The 17,219-nt window shown below is 42.0% G+C and overlaps 2 protein-coding genes across 5 annotated transcripts in view; one reads left to right on the top strand and one right to left on the bottom strand.

The window, feature by feature from the left end:
• Positions 1-195: 195 nt before the first annotated feature.
• Positions 196-13,987, bottom strand: SEH1L (SEH1 like nucleoporin). Of its 3 annotated transcripts, none has more exons than XM_035125967.2 (9): positions 13,010-13,987; positions 10,431-10,481; positions 9,161-9,307; positions 7,504-7,715; positions 6,940-7,038; positions 5,218-5,358; positions 4,790-4,947; positions 4,403-4,556; positions 196-1,442 (listed from the first exon to the last, which is right to left on the bottom strand). In XM_035125967.2, the coding sequence occupies exons 1-9, from the start codon at positions 13,118-13,120 to the stop codon at positions 1,253-1,255; spliced, it is 1,263 nt and encodes a 420-aa protein (XP_034981858.1). In that variant the 5' UTR covers positions 13,121-13,987; the 3' UTR covers positions 196-1,252. The 3 variants fall into 3 exon arrangements, with proteins under 3 accessions (XP_034981858.1, XP_034981860.1, XP_034981859.1); XM_035125969.2 differs by having other exon boundaries at positions 1,308-4,043; positions 13,010-13,985; XM_035125968.2 differs by having other exon boundaries at positions 1,308-3,143; positions 13,010-13,984.
• Positions 13,988-16,482: 2,495 nt separating this feature from the next.
• The window catches only part of PTPN2 (protein tyrosine phosphatase non-receptor type 2), a 33,214-nt gene continuing 32,477 nt past the window's right edge, over positions 16,483-17,219 (top strand). Inside the window, exon 1 of one of the 2 annotated variants that reach the window (XM_035125071.2) lies at positions 16,483-16,772. In XM_035125071.2, the coding sequence (XP_034980962.2) occupies positions 16,698-16,772 (75 nt within the window). In that variant the 5' untranslated portion in view covers positions 16,483-16,697. The remainder of the gene's footprint in view (positions 16,773-17,219) is intronic. The other variant, XM_035125072.2, reaches the window with a different exon arrangement.

Here is a 17,219-nt window from a genome sequence, read left to right as displayed (position 1 = left end):
ATTTATCTACTTGCACTTTGACGTGCTTTCGAACTGCTAGGTTGGCAGGAGCTGGGACCAAGCAATGGGAGCTCACCCTGTCATGGGGATTCGAACCGCCGACCTCCTGATCGGCATGCCCTTGGCTCTGTGGTTGAACCCACAGCACCACCCATATCCCTTCTGCTTAGCTGCATCCAAAGCTGCAAGCCTTACCCTTTACCTTAGACTTACTTCTGGACAGACACTGTGAAGACTGCAGGACAAGTTGTATTTTTGCACCAAGGCAAATTGGGTAATTCTTTCATATTTCTACTTTGCTTGAAAACATTTCTACAAGAAACATTCAATATCGTCAGCCTAGAGAAAAGTCTGCAGTGCACTATTGTTGTTTACTGCCCAATGTAGGGTTCAAACCCATGACCCTGAGATTAAGAGTCTCATGGTCTACCAATTAAGCTACCTCTCTGTGGATGATGTTATTTCAGATACCATATGCTATACCCAAGGTGGCTAAGGCTAGAAACAGAACAGGTCAAGGTGCACAGCATAAACCTATGGTCATAGCTGAACTATGACAGCTCCTTCTCCCCAATATTGTATTCACTTTTATACATTTAGAAATAAGTACAACTTAAAACGCACCACACAACATAATTTTCAAATTTTTTTTTTATTAACCTACAATTATAAAACAACGTAGTGTAAATATTTTTATGCAAGAAAGTGAAAACGTTTGCAAGTGACTAAACACACTACCAATTCTATATTGCTGCAGAATGCACAAATACTGCATTTTACTTTAGCATTCTATTTCAGTACCAATGTCCAGGGCTCGAAAAAGCCTCAAGAATCTGGTCACTTAGAAGTTTGATGCTGGAGATTAAGATTTTTCCCCCCTCCACACAGTAGAACAGTTTTATTCAAGTTCTATTTAGTTTTAAGGACACATTTCCAAAAACAAGGCAGGATACAGTACAAACAAAATCTATTAAAAAATAGCACAGTAGATTGAATACGAAAAAATAAAAATAAAAAAAATGGTGGAACAAGCACTTTGAACTTCTCTGTTGTGTATGACCCACACCTAATACTGCTTATTTGTTTCATCATGGTTGAAAATGTATTGGATAGCAGAGCTAGCATTTGGTGCATAAGCGCTAGCACAGTGAATTCTGGCGGGAGAAAGTATGCAAAATAATAATAAGCAGACAGAAATGCAAGCATTTTACAAGCATCTGATTGAGGCCCTTAATACAGTTTTAAATGTGCATTAAACCCCTTCATGTTCCCGTGATAGGTTAAGAGGTCGAGAGATATATCGTCTGCGAGGGTGAGGATACTGGAGATTGGCAGTGGCAGCATCGCAAGAGTGCTCTATCAGAGGAGCAGGAGGTAGGAGCTGGGCATAACTGGACCATCTTGATCCAGCCCGTGGGGAATCCAGAGGGGGAAAGAAATACCTGAAAACAATGAAGACAGGAACACCAAAAAAGAAAAAAGGAAAAAAACAAGAAAAAAGAGAATAGTAGTAAATATGAGGAGAACCAAAGGGGAAGAGAAAAGACATGCTGGGGGGCGGGAGGGGGTGAAGGCTTTAGTAAATCCATGCCAAAAATAAAATATAATGGCCAAAATCAAGTTCGCAATCAAAACAAAATTGGTTATGGCAGTCTGGAAACTATTTGGTTCGAATACAATATCTATCTCTAAATTAAGATATGCCTTATGTGCATTTTGCAAAATAATAAATTATCTGTAAATTAAATGAGTTCCTAACTATCAACATGTTTGCTCCCTCCTTAAAACCATGTAACTCAATGTTTTTAGTAAACACTTGCAGAAAAACAGGCACACATTAATTATGCAGATATATATATGCTGTATTTGAACCCACATTAACTTGAATGCAGATTTTATAGGACAGATGTGGAAAAAAATCTGTTTTTACAGTGCTTAGATTTTCACAATATACAAGTGACTCCTTTTCCACTGAAATACAGTCTGGGTGCATATATACATAATTCTGGAAAAAATGTAGGATAAACCAAATACATCTGGTAAATTAAAGGCTTAAAGAACTATTACATGTCACTTTTTATGACTTACCCGTAATATTAAAGACACCACTTTGTAATCTTTACAACTCTTTGGAAATGTAGACAAATTTACAGAACAGAATGGCAAAGTTAGTAGAATCTGGAGACAGGACATATTTAGAGCTACATTGACATGCCGCTATATAAAACAAGGCATTTTCTTGCCATGTCCTGATGAATGTTTGCAATAGGACATTGCTTCAGTCTGTTCCAGAGCAATAACTCAATTGCACAGAAGCAGTGTGTGTCCTCACTATGTAATGCATGAAGCATCTTGAAGGCAATGGACAATAATTCCAGAGCAACTTGTCAATGCCACATGACAAACATTCATCTGGATATGGTTCTCCACTACAATATTGTGACCAAAGGAAGTCTTGCTAATTATTCCATGGAATCATGCCACAGGAACATGCAACTATCAGGTAAGATCATTCTCACTAAGTAGACATTAATTAGTGTGGGGGCTTCTGGTGATTTTTTTGTTTGTTTACTCTGAAATAGCATTTAATTAATTGTGAAGCAATTCCAAATTAAGATACTAACTGTACAACTGTCAAGCTACAACAATGTTTACATTGCTTAGTTAAGTTTGCACGTTGCAAATCCATTAACAAAAATGTATTGGTTAAGAATCATTTGAACAAAATGTAGAACAAAATCAACTGATTACCAAGGCTTCACACTAATACTTTCCGCACCCAACACCTCAAATATAAAGGATGGTAATCCTTGTTACTTGGGTGAACTTCCCCCGCTCTGATTTATTAAAATCTTTTTCTGAAGAGGAGGAGAAGTGTCTCCACAAGAAAACTCTCCCTGTTACTGTTTTTTTCCGCAGGTTCCAACAAGGTCATACTGTGCTGGCTAGCAAAGTACGCATACAGTGATTTTTAATAGAGCTTTTTGATTTGCTTTTAGTAGTAGGCAGACTGCTGGTGTCTTGGGAAGAGGTCAAACGGCGCTGGGGAGGGGGGAAAGGAGTTCGCTTTCCATTCCTGTGTGCATGCAACAAGCAGCAAAACAGCAAAGTTACTCCAGTTAGCTTGGGTTCAGCTGTGCTTTCTGTTAAAAAGGACATAATACAAATGGAGAAGGGAAAATGCATCACAATTTTAGACACATATGGTTATAAGCACAATAAGAATACTGTTGAACAGTATTTGGTAGGTTTATTAAATTTTAATCTTTTCAATCACTTCTCAAAACAATTTTAATTATTTCCTTGTTAAGCATAGGATGTTGGTGACGTTGATCTCCAAAAGTGTTAGTAGTGTTACTAGTAGTGTTACTAACAAAAGTACCAGAATGCTGAGCCATTATAACAATATTCTATCGTATCAGCCTGTTTCTAAAACTCAGCATTTACATTTCTGTTTATATAGAATCATCAGGGCAATACAATATGTCTGAGTTCGGCCCCATTTTCAAAAGCATATCAAAAGGGTTCTTCCACCCCACAACAGCAAGTATACATCTCATTATTAAAGCTTTACTATTTCTGACTCCAAAGTTGTGCCCTGGAATACAAAATTTTCCTCTGAAATGTAACTCTGAGATTATAAGGGAGAAATGGAAACACAAGAACCCTGTTTAACTGAACAGATTTGAATACATGACCACTTGAATTTTATAGAATGCTGTGTTTCTAGCACTCATATTTGTGGGTAAAAGTGTGGAAAACATAAATCTACAGCATATAGTCTGAATTGTGTTCATCAAATGGTTGCGGCTGTATGAAGCTGCCCAAGGCAATCCTATACAAAAAGTTGATCCCGCAACAATGGTTCCTTTCAGAATCAAGTTTGTGAGGACAGGCCAAAAATAGACTCCTGTGTTGAAAGCTAATTTTAAAAAGTGGTTGCCTAGGGCTAGTGCAGAACAGGATTGGAAGAGGGTCATGTTCCCAAGGAGTCTCAAGAAGTACCGTAGGAGAGCAGCACAGGAGGCTGAAGTCAAAGAGACCTTGGTTGAGAGACAGGAGGATAATGAGTGGTCAAGGTATTATAGGGCAACAAAGTACTGCGAGTAGGAAAATAAAAGAGCTGATGACATGGTCTTCTAAATACTCAAGTGAACGTAGCATTTGAAGTATGTGAACAGTAACTAGAAGGACGTTTTTCTTTCTTCTATTATATCTGTTGCATACAGGACACTGGAGATTAGACTAGGACAACTGAATCTGCAAGCTATTGATATAAAAGTTACTAATAATTATGCATATGAAAACCAAAATGATGCTTAAGATTTTAGGGAGATTAATGGTGGGTGTTGACAAAACAAAGAGTTTTTAAATTGCAGAATTTACATACAAAGTGGCATACCTGCCAGCAGATGTTCCGTTTACTGAATTCTGGAGGCTTGAATTGGCTGTGCCTAAAGGAGCATTAAAAACTCCCTGCTGAGTGGAACTAGCATTGACTGGACTCCCATTACCTTTCAAAATTCCAGTACACTTCCAGTTGTCCATGTAGTTAGCTGCGGGGTGGGAATGAACAAAAAGTTAATGCAATTGTGACTTAGAGAATGATATTTTTATGACAGTTAAAATAGTATAACTAATGATATAGCTCCTAAAACACATTATATTTTTAAAAATCTAACTCTAGCCAGTCCTAAGCAGGTTACTACTATGTATGCTTAAAAATGAAGCCATAGTCTTCTAATAATTCAACATTTAATCACACAGAGAATTATGAAGGAACACTTACCTTTCCAAAGCCTTACACACCCATCGTCTCCTGAAGATGCAAGCACAGTGCCTGTGATGTTCCAACTTACACGCCAGACCTGAGAATTGTGGTTATCAAACTGAGCCACTAACTGAACTTCAAATTTTGTCAGGCCTGATGAAGAAGTCAGTTCCTTTCTGTTGAAAGCAAAATTGTATATTGGAGTTTGAGCTACTTAAAATACATCCATTCTTTTAACTACAGAGAGTAAAACAATGTTTTCCCCCCTTTTTTGTGTGCTGCTTAAAAAAAAGGATTACTGAATATAGAATAAACTTACAAGGTTCTTAAACATGAGGACAATTAGTACCAGTTGGGAGAAAAAAAACCAACCAACCAACACCCCCCCCCACAAAACCGCTCACCCAAAGCACATTATACGGTAGGATGATATGTCAAAAACTCACCTTAGTGGTTTTAATGTGAAAATTCGCACATCTTTGGTAGCTACAGCCAATATATGGAAGGACCTTCCCAGGTTTGGAGCAAATGCAATATCATGCACAGGGTCTGTGACTGTCATAAGTGTTTCTGCTTTTGCATACTTCCTGAAAAGTGAGACAGACAGGGTATTAATTTCTAAACATAGAAACATATTAAAGCCCCCCCCATTCCTGTTTTTATAACATTATGGCTAAATTCTCCTATGAAAGTATTTTTTAAAAAGTGTTCTCTAGATAACAATCCTTTTTTTCTAGAATGTATGTGAACTATAGTATGTACCATTTGATGTCTTGGGTGTACAATTTGCTACAAAATTATTGCCATGTTATGAAGTGTTCAAGTGACAACTGATTGTTGTTATGAACAACAAGAGGATTGGACCAGATCACTCAACAATGACACTGATTTGAATCACAAGTTGTCTTTTTACTTCAAAGAATTTAATAGGCAGTGTTATGGAAATTCTTTCTGAAGCACCGAAGTTCAGAATGGCAAGTCTGTTGATTCATAGCAGAAAAAACAGACTGTACTCTTAGATTCCAAAAAAAGCAAAACCATAGGAAGGGGGAAACTTTCCACAGATCATATGTTTCTCATTACTTCAACATCACTCACTATTCCCAATTAGTCAAATCAAGCTTATTACAGAGAGTTTGGATCTTTTCAGTAGAATAAGCTGCTTTGTTTTGGCAACAGACCCTATATTTGGAGGCAAGTACACAGGATAGGATTTTAATGGTTTGCATTCATTAATTAAATGTAGCTTTGCAAACCTTTTAAGGAAAATAATAGTATATTATTAGGAAAGCTAAAAATATCAGTATACTCTACAGGTTGTGGTTCAAGCCCAACTTCTGTCATTAAATTATCATGGGGTATTGGCAAGTTACTTCTCCCTCAGCTTCAACTTGAACAGTAGCTATACAGCAGAAGTGGGGAACCTCCTGCAAGAACGTCATGTTCCCTTGCAGCCAACCTTCTGAAGGTCATATGCCTGCAGTGGCAGAAACAAAACAGAAGTGGGTGTGGCCAGAACAGGCAGAGAGCAAATGCACCACCGAGAGAGAGAGGCGGGTAATACTCAGCCTCACTCACTACCAGAAATAGGCTTGAAAAAAATTAGGGCTTTTCTTTCCTAGCCACAATGCTAAGGAAGGGGTGATCTTACAGAACACAGGTAGGTTAAAATCTTCTTTCCCTGCTGTGATTTCCCCCTCCCATGCACTCCCAGCATGACATTTAGGCTTGAAATAAGCCCACTATTGGTTTTTAGCAGGAACGGAGAACCACTTTTAGCCTAAGGGCCAGATTCAAACCTTGTCAACATTCTGGAGGCCACATGCCAATGGTATGTGTGGGTCAGAAGTGGGCGAGATCATCTTTAACTTTATTTCACATATACTTTGGAGGGAACTTTAGTAAAAGCAGCAAGGCAGATTAGAATGAGGACAAGTAACAGTAAATAGCATCATTTGATTGGCAGGTGGATGGAATTTGCTATAAATGGTCACACAGGCCATTTGGAGGGACAACTGGTGATCTATAGTATAATCTTAAAATCAGTACCAAATTACGGTTTCAGTGAACCATTTTAACATGTTCAAGTCTCAGAAGAACAAATTATATTGTGAAGCAAAATTATGAAGTCTTTAAAAATGAAAGTTGCTTTGTTTTCTTTCTCTTACCTGGTATTTTCATTGTATTCATAAATCTGAACTTTTGCCAGTACATTTGGGCTGCTGTCATCACTTCCTACAGCTATCATAGGTGCATGAGCGCGAGAGCTGCAAATGCAAAATGGAATATTCTTACAGAGGACTTCTTATGATGAAAATAAATTCCTTGATACCTTTTCTCTTAAAAGACAACATGCACAGTGGATACCTGATGGAACATAGGATCCCAGGAAGAAAGTTTTTTTGCATCACCTACTTGCTGATCCTTCTAACTCAGGAGTAGCTAACACAGTGTCCTCTAGACATTGACTCCAACTCTCTTTAACCTAAGCCATCTTAGCTAATGGTCAGGGATGATGGGAGTTCCAGCCCCATGACATCTGGATGGCCTCACATTGGCTACCCCTGGATTCTAACTATTCAACAGTCTCTGTTTCCTTTTAGACCCAGCACCACTATTTTATAGTTAAGAATTTAAATAAATATTACACCAAAAGGAAACAAGCCAATTACCCTAGGGTTTCCCTCCCTCTTTACTTTCTGATTAGCCTGTCAAGGGAATTGATAGCTTACCTTGAAGGATTCCAAGAAATACAACTGCAGCTTAGTTTACATGAGATTTCATGCTGAAGTGACCACTGACTGAGATTCATAACATCTGGTGCTTCATATATCCTAACAACTCCATCTGCTGAACATGTTGCCAGCATGAGGCCCATATGCTTAGGAGCAAACTTTACATCTGTAACTGATGTCCTACTGTCAACCAGAGTAGTCCTCTTCACCTAAAGATAATCAATGGAGCAGACATTAGAAGAAGGAAAACAGATTTTTAGAAGCATCATCATTTATTTATTTAGGTAAATAAACTTTAGAATAGAGAGCTAGATTTTTATCTGCAAACAAGTAAGATACTACATGTTTGATAAATTTTATGGTCCAGACGTTATTCATGAAAAACATAACCATGAAACATAACTATATTAGAAATCTTACAAGCTCCAAAGTTAAGGAGAGCAAGTATGCTCATTTGATATTATGAAAAGTTCAACTGACATACATTCTACCTGAAAGCATAAAGAATGCCCTTGTATACTGCGATGGACAGATACAGTGGTACCTCGACTTACGAACGACTCGACAACCAAATTTTTCAACTTACGAATGGGGGTAATGACCGCGTGCTTATGAATGTCTCGACATCCAAAAAAATCCGCAGCGGTTTTAGATAAGGATTTTTCAACTTACGAGTTTTTAGATAGTGTTGCTTCAACTTACAAATTTTTCTGTTTTCAATGCATTCCTATGGGAAATCACGTTTCCAATGGCGTTTTTCGACTTACGATTTTTTCGACTTACGAAGGTGCCTTCGGAATGGATTAAATTCGTAAGTTGAGGCACCACTGTAATTGTTAATACTAAAGGTAAGAGCCAAGCAAATTGTAGAAGCCAATCAGAATTAAAACTAATAGATACTTGAATTTGAGGAAGAGAATTCATTTCTTGCCAGGTCAGATTGGCTAGTAGTGTCAAAGGGCTGCATTAGGCAGTCTCTGCTCTAAGATCCAGGTCTAGGGGCAACCCCAACCTTGGAGGAAGGCTTTTCAGGAGGCAGTAAAGGCAGCTGCTTGAAGGAAAGAGCTAAAAAATTTCTGTGCATACACAGAAGACTGTCAGTGGTATTTGAATCCTGGCCTTTGCCCTCCCATACTCTCCAATCCCAACCTCACCCCAATCATGTGGATTAACAGGATAATCAACAACCCATCAGAGCTACGGCTTGGATCTTAACTTTTATTACACAAAAGGAATGGAGTTCTGTTCACATAATGGGGCTTTGCCACCTCCTCTCTGCAACTCCCTACACCTCCCAAATATCTATTCCTGAGAGTTGAGGAACTCTTGAGACTGGTGTAGGATATGGGATGTGGGACTGCAGATGGAGAGAAGTTGGTAGAAAACACACATCTCCTTGTGTGAATAGAAGAAAAATGTAGGGTCCAAGCTTATGATTCGTCAAAAGCCATGTATAGTAGACAAATCAAACTAAATATATCTCTATATATTCAAATATGTAGCTTTGTGAATATATAACTTTTCTTTTATAAAAAAAATCATAATAAATCTCTTAACTGTGAAATTTAGCAAATTTAATCCTCGAGGCAGCAAAAATGTTATAAATTATACGTGAGAAATGAGTGCATCAGAACTGTCACTCTTCAAACCTTACCCAGTGACTTTGCCCTCGAAGTTTATCATTTGATTCTCCTACTATTTCTTCCCATACAGCAGCTGTTCTGTCAAAAGAGCAGGAAGCCAAGACTTGTCCAAACTCTGGATGTGCCCATGTAACACGCCACACAGATCCACTATGTGTCTGGAAAGGTAAGAAGAACTGAAACTTGAAAACCAAAGCCTAAAATTGAAGATGTTTTAACCTATGCACCTTTGCAGGCTTGGAGAAAAAATAATAACAGCAATATAAATTAAGCTTAAACATCCAAGTCCCTTTACAGTACTCCCCTTGACTGATCCACTTCCAAACACACAAACTAAAATGTATGGGACAGCTGCATATTCCTGTCTTGCAGGGAGTTGGACTAGATGATCCTCAGGGTCCCTTCCAACCCTACAATTATATGATTCCATGATTCTATGTTGTATACCACCTACCCAGTTAACTGAAGTAATTGGGTCAAAGTCCATGCACACATAATATTCCAAGTTGACCCTGGAGGCAATTTCCCACATGGATACATGTTGGCCATATTTGCATGCCACACAAAACCATGGTTTGAAGCAGGCAAACCATCTGCTCCTTTTGCCTGATCCACAGTTCTGTGTCACAAGAGATACTTTCCAAGTTCTCTGGCATACACAAAAGGACTTGATGAGATGGACGTTAAGAAATAACTTATACGACACTGAGTTTGGGGACAGGTAGAAGTTTCTACCATATCCAAAAGTCAGCAGAACATGAGAGACCTCCATCAAATTTCTTTTAATAATAATAAGGATGTTTTGTGATTCATATGCTGCTAGGCATCTTGGAAAGGAACAGATTTGGGGAGACTTGCATATTAAAGAAACAGACTGGAAATATGGAAAGTGTGAATAGAAAATTTAAGGAAAACATTTTTACAAATCTGAACACAAACATGAACATCTGTATACATGAGCATCTTTATAGTTTCAACAGAGGGGAAACTGAAAATTCCATCCTAGGAGTTTTGTGTAGTTAAACATTCATAGGGACTGACTTAGCAGTTAAAAGTAATTTACAGTACATCAAATTATAGCTTTATACAATTATTGAGTTACACATTCAGGCTGCAATCCTTAAGACACTACAAGGGAGTAACCCCATTGAAGAAAAATAAATTTATTGCTGAGTGAACATGAATAGGACTGCACTGTTAGGAATGAATATTTCCTACATTGTGGCTTCTCATGCTGAAAACTGTTGCATGCAACTGATTTTTCCAGGTTAGAACCCTTACCTTCCAGCTGGCAGTACAGTGCCATTCTCCATTTTCACCTTTGTCCCAAACCTATTAAGAAAACCAAACAATATCTAAATATTTTATTCAAAAGTTAGAGAAAATACAATGATCCCACAAACAAGTCCATAGATCAAGGTATGTGGAGAGGCTGGATGTTAAACTACAAATACTCTTCTATAATATCAACTCATATGTGAGCCAAATAAGAATTGTGCACAGATTTCTCTATAAATAGGACAGTGAGTGTGTGCGCTATTCCAATTTGGAATTGCCTCTGTTCACTAGAGAGTATCTGGCCCCAACACTGGACCACTTGGAATCCTTGAGGCTACTTTTATCATTTTCTTACACAGATATAATTTCTGTGCAGGGTTCGAAATTAACAGGGTGGGTGCCAAACACATTTTGCGCTTAAAGATTCTCCATTTGTGAGCACTCTCAAGGATTACTGAAATGTATGTGCTTTGAAGCCTCGAAGTATAAGTTAAGTATAGACAATTAACAATTAAGAGTAGAGTGTTTTGAAAACTAAAGTATGGTACCAATATTTTTATTGTAAATACCAAATAAAACATGTATTAACAATATCTGCTAAAAATTGATATTAATAATGTGCCACTTATGTGAATTGCATATTAGTTCATGCTTATCAAAATAATAAAAAAATGTTGCTGAACCCCCCCATGGCAACTAGACATTCTGTTTTGGTGCCCTCAACCCAGGTCTCAGAAGCCATTTGGCTCCTAGCTTTTCTATCCCAGTTTCTAACACTGCTTCTGTGTATGAAAAGGTTATATGGCATAGTACCTAAGTATTTGCTGAATATACATTGCGAAGTTACAGCTAATCATAGCATCCCACTACATGCAGACATCTACATGTGCAGGATGACACGGTGCATATAAATTTCTATATGGGAGCAATATTTATGCAGGAAAATTGTCATGCGCAAAATGGGTCTTAGAAGTAATGGTTAGTCTCTCCAATACACTGTCCTATATAAAGCAAGATACATTAATTTTATCATTAAAACTCTGCATTTTTACCAGTGAATTAAACTCATTTACCACAGTGAGAGTTCCAAGTGAACACATAATTACTGACCTGCAAACTTTACATGTCAACTAAACATGAGTCATTATATTATATAGAGAATATATAGAATATACAATGTATATTATACATACACACCCCTAATGAACATTACTCTGAATTGCATCCAACAGTAGTCCCACTGTAACAACTTAGATCCATTAATTTTAGTAGGTTTACTCTAGGTAAAAGTCAGGACAATAGACACCTCTGTGTCCTTTCTCAACTGCAAAACTAGTATCCTTACTTGAAAGTCCCATTGAGTTCAGTTCAACTTACTTCTGAGTAAACAAAGAGGATCAATCTATATCTCAGCTAGTATACACTTACACAGCATTCTGACTATGTCTACTCAAAAGTTTTAATTCAGTGGGGTTTACTCAGGTTAAGAGGGGTGAACACTGAAGAATGATTTACAATCCTAACCCACCTATTTGGGAGTAAACTCCATTAAATTCAATAGAACTGGCTTCTGAGTAAACATGGTTAGGATTGCAGCCTAAATTGTTATTAATCCCAAATCACTAATTCCCATTAAGGAAAATAAATCCAAATTGTCTACACCTACAGTATTGCAAACCTGTACTGCAAAACTCTGTCTGGAAAATAATCTTAAACCACTTTTTAAAAGCAAACAACTTATTACATACATATGTTACAAGGCCACACAAATCCTCTGAGGGACCCATGGGTATTAACACAAAACAAAAATCAGAAAAATTACAGTCACCCTAATTGCATGTTTACTGAAAAAGCCTTTGAACATGTCCATCATCCCACATTATTACTTGCTTTCTCCACTAATAAGTTGCGACTCCTCCATCTACCATGACTTGCCCAACGTTGCCTTTGAGAACCCTTTAGGTATACAGTAATTGCATTGCACTGGTCCAAAATACAGAAAGATGATTAAGGACAGAGCTATATGCACCCTTTGCTATTTGGAAGTAAGCGCCATCGAATTCCGTGGAACTTTTGCCAAAGAGGGCACAAGACAAGACATGCTGCTAGAGAAGTTCCCGACCTAACCATTTCATTCATACCACACGCATCCTGCCGTTTATTATTAATAGTTCAAGCACTGTAACTTGAAGTTGTCACCAAAATCAGTCCATAAGCCTGTTTGGGGTTTGCTGGGTTTTCTCCCGCGCTACAACAGGGACTTTCTCATGTCCTACAATTTGTTATTTCTTCTGTTGTAAAAAGGCTGCTATAAAGCGTGGTTCTCCAACAAGCCCCCCCCCCCCGACCACCTGTTACCCAGCCACCGCAGTAGCCCTCCTTGAGGCCTGGCTGGCCGAAGGAGCCGGGCAGCCACGAGCAGAGGTGCAACGCGTGGCCCCCGAGAGAGAAAGAGGCAGGGCGAGCGAGGACGCCGGCCGGAGGAGCCTCGGCGTCAACTGGCCCCGCGCGGGTCTAGCCAGATTCACAAGGGGAGACAGCCCGGGGACCGCGGCCTCCGCGCGCTCTCCGCATCCCCGCACCTTGACACTCTGGTCGCTGGAGCAGGTCGCCATGCGCCGCCCATGGAAGTCGAAGGAAACGTCGTGGATGAGGTCGCGGTGGTCGGCCGCGATGCTGCGCGCCACGAACATCTCGGCGGCCTCGCTCCGTCAGCCGAGCTCGCTTCTGCTGCTGCTGCTACAATTAAGACAGCGGAGGAGGCGAAGCAGCGGCTTCCCCTGACAAGCAGCTGCACTGAAGGCGCGAGCAAACTCTTTCCCCTTGTCTCTCTCACCACGAAAAGGCGCGCCCGGCTCAGTCTAATTGCGTGAAGCGCCGGGCCTTAGCAGGGAGGCGGCGGCCAATGGAGCGTCTCCGTGGCGCTTGCGCTTTTGCGCCTTTCCCTCAGGCAGAAGCCGAGGCAGCCCCGGCAGTGGAGGAGGGGAGGAAACCGACGAGTCTCCCCATTGTTCTTATAGAGCGAGGAAGGATTTTCCGATTTCCAAACCCAACAGGCGGAAGCTTTAAGAGTTTCCTACTACCTGCCCTGAACATGCTTGGGTTTTTTTTTTTGCAGAGACGCACTCCGAAGAGTCCGCTTACTCAATTTCGGCTCTGGTAATAAAGTTGAAACACCGATCGGGGACGAAGCAATTTGGGATCCGGTGGCTTTGCTCTGCCCCTAGTAACGCCCTGTTTGGAGCCCAAAGCTTGATACCACGGGTGCCGCGGAACCATCTCTGGCTAATAAACTGCTGCAGAGCACGCGCCGTCCCGTTGCCGTCCCCAGGTCAGGAAATTTCCCCCGCCAGCATATCCTAACTCCCATCAGCAAACATATGGGGGGGGGGCGTGGTGAATGTTGAGAATGCAGCTGTTAGACTCCAGTCCTTTACACACTTACCTGGATATGTTTCGTTGAAATCAATGGGACTTCTAAAATAGTTGCATTTATGCAAGACATATGTCAACATTGCTGCAATTCTAGTTCATATTAAAACACTCAGTTTAACATGGGAGTGGGATTTTGTCCCATTAACATTAAATTGGTCCAATCGAAGTGCTTTCTCTTAAATCAGGAGTGGCTAACCTTTGACACAAAGGTAGACAATTAGACAGGGGTGCCAGTGATGAATGTGGTCAAAAACTGGTTATTATGGCCACACAAACTTGCACGTAAACATTTACCACTACATACACCCCAGCATTGTGTTTACATTTTTCCTTTGCCACCACCCAAGTTGGTGTGGTGGAAGGGGAGAAGTTGCTTTGGTGGACAGATCATCCTTGCTATTTGTACTGAATCCTTATAGACAGTTTTCACTGTAACAATAACCAGCAATACATGCTATAGAACAGGGGCTGTCTCTGCAGTGCCTGTAGGCACCAGTGTGCTCACCAGTACCTGTCAGGAAAGGCATCAAAAATCCACAATGCACACAATACTGTTTGATCTTCTTGCTCCATTCTCTTTTGCACTGGTTTGGCATATTGAACAATTAACACCATTAAACATGCCCACATTCCATTGGATACCAAGGTCATATACAACAACCCTGTCTTCAATTCTGAAAGAGAAGTGTGACGTTTCCCTCTGTAAGTGTGGTGGTCACAATTTTGTGCTATACAATACACCAGAAGTTCCCATTAGCTAAATACTGTGTACCCATGTTCAAAAGCCAAGCCATGGATGCCCTACTTTTGAAAATTTTGATATCTCTATGGTAGTTTTTGTTATGTGAATGGTGTCATAGACTCCCTGGGTGGGTTATGAGAACCTTCTGGAGTCCACAAACCACCAAGAAACACTGCAAAAAATTAAAAATAAAGGTAAAGGACCCCTGGATGGTTAAGTCCAGTCAAATGTGACTGGGGTGTGGCGCTCATCCCGCTTCAGGCCAAGGGAGCTGGCATTTCACAGACAGCTTTCCAGGTCATGTAGCCAGCATGACTAAACAGCTGCTGGCGTACTGGAACACCGTGATGGAAACCACCAGAGCACATGGAAACAACGTTTAGCTTCCCACCACAGCGGTCAAGGGCGTACCCACCATGCGGCAAGTTAGGGCAGCTGCCCTACTCTAGAAGCAGGGCTGGTGGGCAGAGGCGGAGCACAGCCCGGCGGAGCGCGAGTTCACCGTTCCCGCCCGCCGCGCTGCGCCCTCCCTCCAGCTCCCCGTCGCGCCCTCTGGCAAGGCCAAGCGCGGCGGGGAACCAGAGAGCGCGGCGGGGCGGGCAGGAACGCTGAACTCGCGCTCCGCTGGGCTGGGCTCCGCCCCCGCCCACCAGCCCTGCTGCTAGGGAGGGGCACAGCCCGGCGGAGCGCGAGTTCGCTGTTCCCGCCCACTTTGTGGCCCCTCCCCTTCCGTGCCTTGGCCCCTCCCCTTGCCCCCCCCTAGTTTTGATCCTGGGTACGCCCATGACAGCGGTACCTATTTACTTGCACTGGTGTTGCTTCTGAACTGCTAGGTTGGCAGAAGCTGGGACAGAGCAATGGGAGCTCACCTTGTTGCTCAAATTTGAACTGCTGACCTTCTAATCAGCAAGCCCAAGAGGGTCAGTGGTTCAGACCACAGCGCCACCCACTCCCTCGAACCACTGCAATACACCCATTCCAGTCATTTTGTGACTTGTGTCTGCAGCACTGTCAAAATTCAAAATGTACCCACTGCCCAAAAACGTTGGCAACTTCTACATTGGTACCATCTAGTTGTATGGCTTTTGTGCATTTTGGTTTTTCATTATTTACCTTTGACAGAAAGTTTTTACAGAAAGGCTAGATTGTTCAGTAGTATAGAAATATTAGCAAATGTGTAAGTAAGTAAGTAAGTAAGTAAGTAAATGCTAGCGACTGCAGCTGAGATCCTTTGCGTGTAAAGTATCTGTTCTATAGCTGAACTATGTTCCTCTCTCAGCTTTCCTTCTTTGTGACCAAGAAACAGAACACGCATGGGACTAAGCAGATGAGGCACAGGACCTGAGCAGGTAGGAACAAACTTGTTTGCTCATTACTGAACTCAACACTGGAAGGAGCAGGCTTAACACAACGTTGATGCCGAGTTCGCCCCTTTATTTTCTTCTGTGTAAATAAAGCGAAAGCAAAAAGAAAATGCTGCACGCAGTCAGTGAAGCAGGCAACTGTCGCGTTAACAGCCAAACTGGATTTCTTCCATTTTCCTGACACTGAGTAATCGGCCTCACTGACAGGTACAGTATCAAACTTCTTTTACAATCGTGTCCTTTACATGTTTTTTTCAGGACCCTTCAGCTTGACGGGCATTTTACAAGTACATAGGGAAGTCCCTCGGGATCTTGAGAAGCACCCACTTCCCCCAAACCTCCAGCGCCGCCCTGAACATATGAGGAAAGAAAATAATCCCACTTCCTCCACCTGCTGAGCCCTCTCACGAAACTCGATCCACTCCCTTCCCGCCCAAAGGGAACCGCGGAGTGATCCTAGCCTCCCCTCCCCGCCCACCCTCCGTCGCGGCCAATGGGCGGAGTTTCCGCATTTCTGGGTAGGCGGTCATGGTGGCCTGCCGCGCATGCGCCTGCCGAGAATGCCTCCGAAGAGCCGCTAAGGCTGCGTGCGCGGTGCGGAAGGTAGTCGAGGGTAACACGGTTGGCGAAGTGGTCGGGTTGTCGTCCGCGCCCTGTCAAGTAGCGCGGAGTAGGTGATGAACCTGTCGGCTCCAAGCGGCATTCCTTCCTCCGGCTGTCGCCGCCATTATGTCCGTCACCGCCACTATAGAGCAGGAGTTCCAGGAGATCGACGCTGCTAACGGCTGGCAGCCCCGGTACCTGGTGAGTGACGGCAGGAGGGAGCGGCGCGTAGCGGGGGGAGAGAATTGGGGGCCGACGCGGGTGGTGAGGGAACAGGAAGTCGTCGGGCCACGACCAGCTTCCCCCCTCCCCCAGGTAACCATTGAGGTTGGGAGAAGTAATGCGCATGTTCCAGTTTTAAGAAGGGGCGGTGATGAGCGAGAAGGAATAATAAAAGAGGGCTGAGGGGAAAACGCATGCGCCTCGGGGATCGGGCAAGAGGAGAAGGGGGCATTTGGGCAGGCTAGTGCTGCGCATGCTCCGGCAATCGAGCCGGTGGGGGTAGGTTTGAGTTGCCTCGCACGGGTGGTGACGGGAGGGTTAAGTGAAGTGTCGCAAGTTCCAGTCTCGGTCTCTCCGGGTTCCTGTCTCACACTTCTTCTGTGTTTGCTCCGCGCGTAGCTGTCGTGCTGCGTTGTTCAGGCTGTC

Source organism: Zootoca vivipara, chromosome 8, assembly GCF_963506605.1.
Source record: "Zootoca vivipara chromosome 8, rZooViv1.1, whole genome shotgun sequence".
Classification (NCBI taxonomy): domain Eukaryota; kingdom Metazoa; phylum Chordata; class Lepidosauria; order Squamata; family Lacertidae; genus Zootoca; species Zootoca vivipara.
Note: the sequence above shows the minus strand (reverse complement) of the source record. Positions and strands in the feature narration are given on the sequence as shown.

Excerpts from the sequence above, each read along its gene's own strand:
- SEH1L (XM_035125967.2), bottom strand. The coding sequence starts at position 13,120 with ATGTTCGTGGCGCGCAGCATCGCGGCCGACCACCGCGACCTCATCCAC. Across the intron at positions 9,308-10,430 it reads ACTGTACTGCCAGCTGGAAG|ACACATAGTGGATCTGTGTG; the intron begins GTAAGGGTTCTA and ends TTACCTTTCCAG. Across the intron at positions 4,948-5,217 it reads TTCACATTAAAACCACTAAG|AAAGGAACTGACTTCTTCAT; the intron begins GTGAGTTTTTGA and ends TGCTTTCAACAG.